Below are 6,666 nucleotides of genomic sequence, written 5' to 3'. Positions count from 1 at the left end.
CAAGAGGGAGTGATGTTCTTTTTTCCCGATCCTTCAATTCCTTGGTTTTTGTTGTGTTAAACTTTTACAAATATTTGCCCTATGTTTTTGTATGCAACTTTCTCTGACTTTTGGGATGTTATTGACTAAAAGCTTGGTTTGTATTTACTAGTTTGTAACATTTCTACTAACTGGGCCATCCTGGCATCTGAATGCATTTTGAACCATTTGCTGAAAGGTGACTCTCTGCTCTGTTCTCTGACCTTTTGTAGTCTATCAAGATTTTTATTCATCATCTCTGATCTCTCTGTTGAAGAAAAGCATCACCCACCATGATACTGCCACCACCATGTTTCATTGTGAGAATCAATTGAATTTAGGAGAGTCGAGTTGTTTTCACACACGATGCATTGGGGAATGGGAAATGGGTTGCACTACAGGCACAGACTTCATTCTGTGTACTGTTTACAATCAAGACACTGATATATTCTTTATGTTTAGATGTTGACAAAAACATGCTCATAATTTATCGTTAAGCGTTATGAAAAGTTAAAAGAATTAACCTCCTTTAATTCATAGTTTGGTATTTAATAAATGGACCAGAAGAAATGGTTTAATTACTACTTAGACTTTTTTTTTCTCCTTATGATTTAATTTTTCCATTTACTGTCCAAACTAGAAAAACGTCTATATTAGTTAAATCTCTGCAAAATTTAATTACTTTTATTAAGGAATTACATAGTTTTTGCTGTTATGTCAATATTAGAAAATCATTATTTTGTAATCCTGAGACAACTAAAGTTATTTTGTCCTGATCTTCAGAAGGTGGTCTTAACTTTTTGGAAGCAACATACTGCAGTACCTGGAGAAAACAAGCTGCCATTGTAATTACAGGGAGCCTAAATATATGTGTCTGGTTTGTGATGTCACGCCCAGCTTTCCTGGCTGTGATCACAACTGTTGTATTGAAGGATTTCTGGTACTTAAATGATGCTAAAGTTGGCTAATAATCTACAAGAAGCAAATCATGGTTATTTTAAAAATGCATTTAAAGTTGAGTCAATGTCGCAAAAACATACTAAAATTACACTGTTTGCTCTATTTTCTTTTTAAAAAATTTTTTTTAAAAAAAGAAAAAGTTAAATTAACTCAAAACCACAGGACCTGGACGAATGTTAATCTACATCAACTCAGCAAAAGTTTCGTAAAAATAAATAAAACGGATGGGATTAAAACAATGTTGAGTAGTAGAACTGTATCGAAAACGACTACCGCGTTTAGACAACAACTCGGAACTAACAGTCACCGAGTCAGAGATCGTCAGGACTCATTATGGTGGTGCAACAACAGTACTTCACGTACACATGTTACCGCTCCTGCTGTAAATTACGTTAATAGCAAGCTGTCTCTCCGTGGCTCGTTCAGCTCTTATTATCGGTGACCTTTAAAACTTTTGTTTAAACATGAAACTACTTACGCACAACATGTTGACGTCGCACGTGAAGGGAGTAACCAAGGGATACCCGCTGCTCATCAAGGTAAAGTCGGCTAGCATTTAGGCTAATGCTAATACCGAGCTATTTTGATTTAAAGCGCGTTCTTATTTAATTTTCTGAATTCAAGTCTGTAAAGTTTCATAGAATACACCCAGTACGCACTGAGGCTGTTCTAAGAAGAATAAGGACAAAATCACGTTTTTATATCCCAATTGTAGAAAAATAATAAATGAGAAAACGTAACATTCATAGCACCTTTATATACGTTACTCTTTAAGTAAATCTATGCACTCACTGTTTTTATTTAGAGAAATGTCCCTGTTTTGCGTAAAAGTTGCTTGTACTTTACTGTTTTGTCACATTTAACCATTTTAAATCGATAAAGTAGATATTAATATGAGACAAAAATAAATAAATACAAAATGCAGATTTTAAATGAGGATTTAATTTGTTATGGTGAAGGTATAAGGGAATGCACAAAAGCAAAAAAGTCAAATTAGTTGCCTCGACTGTCCTTAGAATATTTTTTGAACAGTGTTGGGACTCATCAGGATGATTTTTGTGTGTATTGCTGAATCATAAACCCTGACTCTAACTGTGGTTAACTTAAAGCCTTAGAAATGGCTTCATAACTCTCTCCAAGCTGATAGATGTGATAACTTATTTCTATCTGATTTGCTGTTGATCAGAGACCCTGATAGTCCAATCTGACAGTGCGGTGTTTATGAATGATGTGATTTTTGTGCAGGCCACTGAGGTGAAGGTGAATGAGGTGGATTTTAATCCTAAGTTTGTCTGCCGGATGATCCCCAAACTGGAGTGGAGCGCTCTGGTCCAGGCTGCAGACCAGGTCAGTCAGAGATCAGTAGTTTTCCTTCCATCCTGCAGAGCAGAGATATGAAATGACAGTTTAAAGTATGTAGGTATTTAACATTTGTCCAGACAAACATTTGTGACACAGTGTTTGTTTTTCGCTCCTCAGCTAGGTCATCGAGAGGACCTGCCAGGTGAGCTGGTGCCTGACTATGAGAAAAACGAAGACTTCCTGAGGAAAGTGCACCGAGTTCTGCTGGAGGTGAAGATCGCTCAGACTTTAACGTCCACTCTTATGGCTGCTGCAATAATTACTGCAGAGTCCTGCTTGAAATAATAGTGGTAATATGTGTTATTGCTCTGGATTAGAGCTTAGTTGTTTTATGTTATTGGTACACTTTGTGTTTCCACCAGCCAGAGCTGAGGTTCTGTTCCTATGTAAACTGGTTCTATCCTGGTTGGACCAGAGGAAAAGAATAACTTTTGTCAAAGGGCTAGAGACAAAATCATAGGTGGCAACTACCAATCAGAATATTAAGAACGCCATATTCAGAACTCTGGAGTTACTTCAGCTTTTGATTTGTCTAATAAAAAACTAAGATTTATGACAAACAAATGTGGACAAAATCTGTGTGATAACAGATCAGGCTGAGACTCTGGCAAAGAGCAAAGCTTTATTTCGTCTGCAGACGGAAAACAACACAGCAACGAGCTGCTCTGAGTTCTGACTTGGAGCTTCAAGCCCTCACAACATACAGAACTCATGACACACAATGTGGTCACTCCAGTTTTAGTTGAACAATTTTCATGCAGGTCACGTAACCACAGGGTGGGGAGAGTAGAACCTCGTCCTCACTGGAGGGTCAGTTAGTCCCCTGGATGATAAACATCTTCTTGTTCAAATATGTGAGATTCCAAAAATCAGGTTTGCTAATGGAACAATTTTGCATAACAAGAACATTGTCATACCAGAATACCCAGCAGGTGCATCAATTTCTCAAAACTCTGACTTGGTGACATTCTATAGAGAAACTTGCTAAACCTCAGGGCTTATTCCATCACACTGTAATTATCTGTTCTTATCTGTTAACAAATATTCGCTATTTGCTGTGGTATGTATGGTGAGGCATTGTTGCTGCAGGGACCCTCTGACTGGTTCTACAGAAACTCTAACCTACATAACAGATTGAACAAAACTAATGTGGTTAAATGAGTAAAATAATTAAATAAAATTATTAAGAGAAGTAATAAAACAATTTTTACTTCACACAAAAAGTTATGTTTACTTTGGAATATTAGCTCTCTGACTTTTCCTCTGTTTATTATGATGCCACCGTTCATACAGTAGATCAGCGTCTCACATCAAGATGGTTTTACCGCAGCTGTTTTCCACTAAATTCAAAACCATGATTTCTAACTCTTCTTAAACACTACTGGTCTTTTGATAACATCAGATAACATGATTCTGCTTCAGATACTGTTTAGCTCATGTTTGTAGTGCTGCTGGACGAGGATTCAGTCTGTGGTTTTAAAAATGAAATGGGTGCCAGATTCTGAGATAAACTCTGATTTTTGTTTTTAAGCTTTCTACCTGAACCATTTCAGACGATCAAACATTTACTGGATGAGTTATTTATTGACGTCATTTATTGAATTTAGTGGAAAACAGCTGCGGTAAAACCATCTTGATGTGAGACGCTGATCTACTGTATGAAAGGTGGCATCATAATAAACAGAGGAAAAGTCAGAGAGCTAATATTCCAAAGTAAACATAACTTTTTGTGTGAAGTAAAAATTGTTTTATTATTTCTCTTAACAATTTTATTTCATTCTTTTACTCGTTTAACCACATTAGTTTTATTCAATCTGTTAGAGTATGTAGGTTAGAGAGTTTCTGCAGAACCAGTCAGAGGGTCCCTGCAGCGACAATGCCTCACCATACATACCACAGCAAGGAGTGAATATCTGTTAACAGATAAGAACAGATAATTATAGTGTGATGGAATAAGCCCTGAGGTTTAGCAAGTTTCTCTATAGAATGTCACCAAGTCAGAGTTTTGAGAAATTGATGCACCTGCTGGGTATTCTGGTCTGACAACGTTCTTGCTTGGCTCCAAGCTAGCTAGCATTAGCCCAGGTTATGACCTGGAATCTCTTTGTTAGGCCTGTCATGATAACAAATTTTGCTGGATTATAAATTGCCCCCGAAAGTTCAATAAAGTTTTATTTCTAACAAACATTTAACACTGGAACTGGAAAACATTTTAAATATTGAAAATAAATAAACAAAACACGTGAAACAATAAATAACATGGACACTAAAGTCTCTGCAAATAAAGTTGTCCTTCAAAAAGTGGACTACTTGGGACCAAAGCGCCTATTTATTGCTTATTGCGACTAATCTACAATTTAGTGGAAAATCTTACATCAGGACTCGCAACATTACAACCTGTAGAGCCATTTTTTCCCCCCTCAGTCCAGATAAGTAGAAATATAGAGCTGCAAAAGCTGCATGACCCTTGGAAAAAGATAACTTACCAACCTTCAGAAATACATACCAGCAGGCATCTGTTGTGGTTTTTAAAGAATTACCATTTTATTTTATTTTTAAGTTTTCAAATACAGAAAATCATCAAATTTTCACAAAAAAGGAAATAAATGCATTTTCTGAAATGGAATGTTCCAGATTAGTTGAAAACAATGTCAAGAAATAAATGGGTCGATTTTGTAAAAAATAAAAAAAATTAGAATGACCAGAAAAATCCAAATGCTGTGTTGTTAGTGGCGTTTTTGTCTCAAACCACAGAAAATAACATTTTTATGTTCTTACAAAATTTTTGGTGTTTAAAAAAACAAAAAAACAACCTAAAGTGACATCTGGTGATGACCTGACACAGCTCCTGTCTGTCCTGCTGCAGGTGGAGGTGATCGAGGGATGCCTGCAGTGTCCCGAATCGGGTCGAGAGTTCCCGATCTCCAGGGGAATCCCCAACATGCTGCTGAACGAAGACGAGGCCTAGACGGCTCAAACTTCCACCCAGACGGGACTGTTTTGTTTTTCAGAGACGAGCTGGACTCTGGTCAGAGTCGGCTCCATGGGAGAAAAGGCCGCATCCTTCGGTTGGTTGTAGTTATGACATTTTAAGCGGCTCCTGCTGCCAGCAGATGGAAAAGATTAGAAGAATAATGGATGGAAATGTTCCCTGAGAGTAACCCCCCAACCCCAGCGGTTTGATCTGTATTTATTTTTGTAACTGTTTCAGCTTTTTCTTTCTCAATAAAACTGCTTCCTGACAGCCAAAATCATTAGGTTTTTGTGGAAAATATGGATTCACTTATATTACAGACGTAGAACCGCTGAGAGGAACTGCTCTGAACCCCATCTCGCCCTCTCTCAGGGTTGGATGACGTGGCAGTGGCTTGTCTATATTTGGCTTTAAGGAAAAAGAGGGAGAAAAAAGCAGGCAGGCTGGAAGTTGTTTTTAAGGAAGTCTGTTTTTTTCCCCTCTCCTTAAAGCCACACATTACAGCTCTGTAACCCACACACACGACACCCCACCTGGGCGGGATCCGCGGGTCTGAGATGCCCCACAGTTTGTCAGATCCTCCTGCGAGGCTGCGTTGATAAATGAAGAGGTTTTCCGCTCGTTTCTGGCCATCTTTGGATTACAGCGGGAGTCGAGTCAGAACAGGAGCGTGTTTGTTCGTTATCATTTTTAGAAACTCTGCCAGGACAGACGATGAAAGGAAGGGTTGGCCTGACCAGAAGCCTTGAGGCTGCCTGAGTCTCTCCTACCTTTCCCTTCTACTTACTGCAATTACAGGCCTGCGCCCGCAACTATAATAACGGTATAATGTGATGGCAGCAGAGCAGCAATAAAAGCCACCCCTGGCAGATTAATAGTCCTCCAGAAGTGCTGAGCTGTAATTAACAATGAGACTGAAGAGGAACAGACAGAAAAGAAAGGAGCTCGACTCTGAGCGTGTAAAGCTGAAGATAAAAATGGATAGGCTGCTTTCTGAGCCGTCTAATAAAATCACGATGAAGCTCCTCAGCTGGCAGCGCGAAAAACTGAAACTGCAAATCACACCCGGGATCCAATCCATGAATAATTTAAGGATGTTTTCATGGTGCAAGAGGTAGAGGTCTGGGCAAATACTGTTGACACTTTTCATCTCGGGGAAAACAGGAAATGCCTTTAATTGCTCCAAAGGTCGCACAATTCACAAGTCATATTTCATTAATGAAAACAAAGTCTGTAAAAATTGAGCTAATGGACTTTTGAAGTCTACGTCTTTTCAGGGAACATGCAGCAAAAAGCTGCAGTGCAGAGGCATTTTAAATTCCTCTTTGCTGTTGGTGTCCACCTGTATTTTA

General features: G+C 38.4%; 1 protein-coding gene across 1 annotated transcript; it reads left to right on the top strand.

The window, feature by feature from the left end:
• The first annotated feature begins 1,289 nt into the window (after positions 1-1,289).
• trmt112 (tRNA methyltransferase activator subunit 11-2) lies at positions 1,290-5,594 on the top strand. The gene is made up of 4 exons (XM_028009387.1): positions 1,290-1,517; positions 2,224-2,325; positions 2,458-2,550; positions 5,207-5,594. Exons 1-4 carry the CDS (start codon positions 1,443-1,445, stop codon positions 5,306-5,308), a joined length of 372 nt encoding a protein of 123 aa, XP_027865188.1. The 5' UTR covers positions 1,290-1,442; the 3' UTR covers positions 5,309-5,594.
• Positions 5,595-6,666: the final 1,072 nt, after the last annotated feature.

Source organism: Xiphophorus couchianus, chromosome 23 (genome assembly GCF_001444195.1).
Source record: "Xiphophorus couchianus chromosome 23, X_couchianus-1.0, whole genome shotgun sequence".
NCBI lineage: Eukaryota > Metazoa > Chordata > Actinopteri > Cyprinodontiformes > Poeciliidae > Xiphophorus > Xiphophorus couchianus.
The sequence above is the reverse complement of the archived record's forward strand: the minus strand, read 5'-3'. Positions and strand labels throughout refer to the sequence as shown.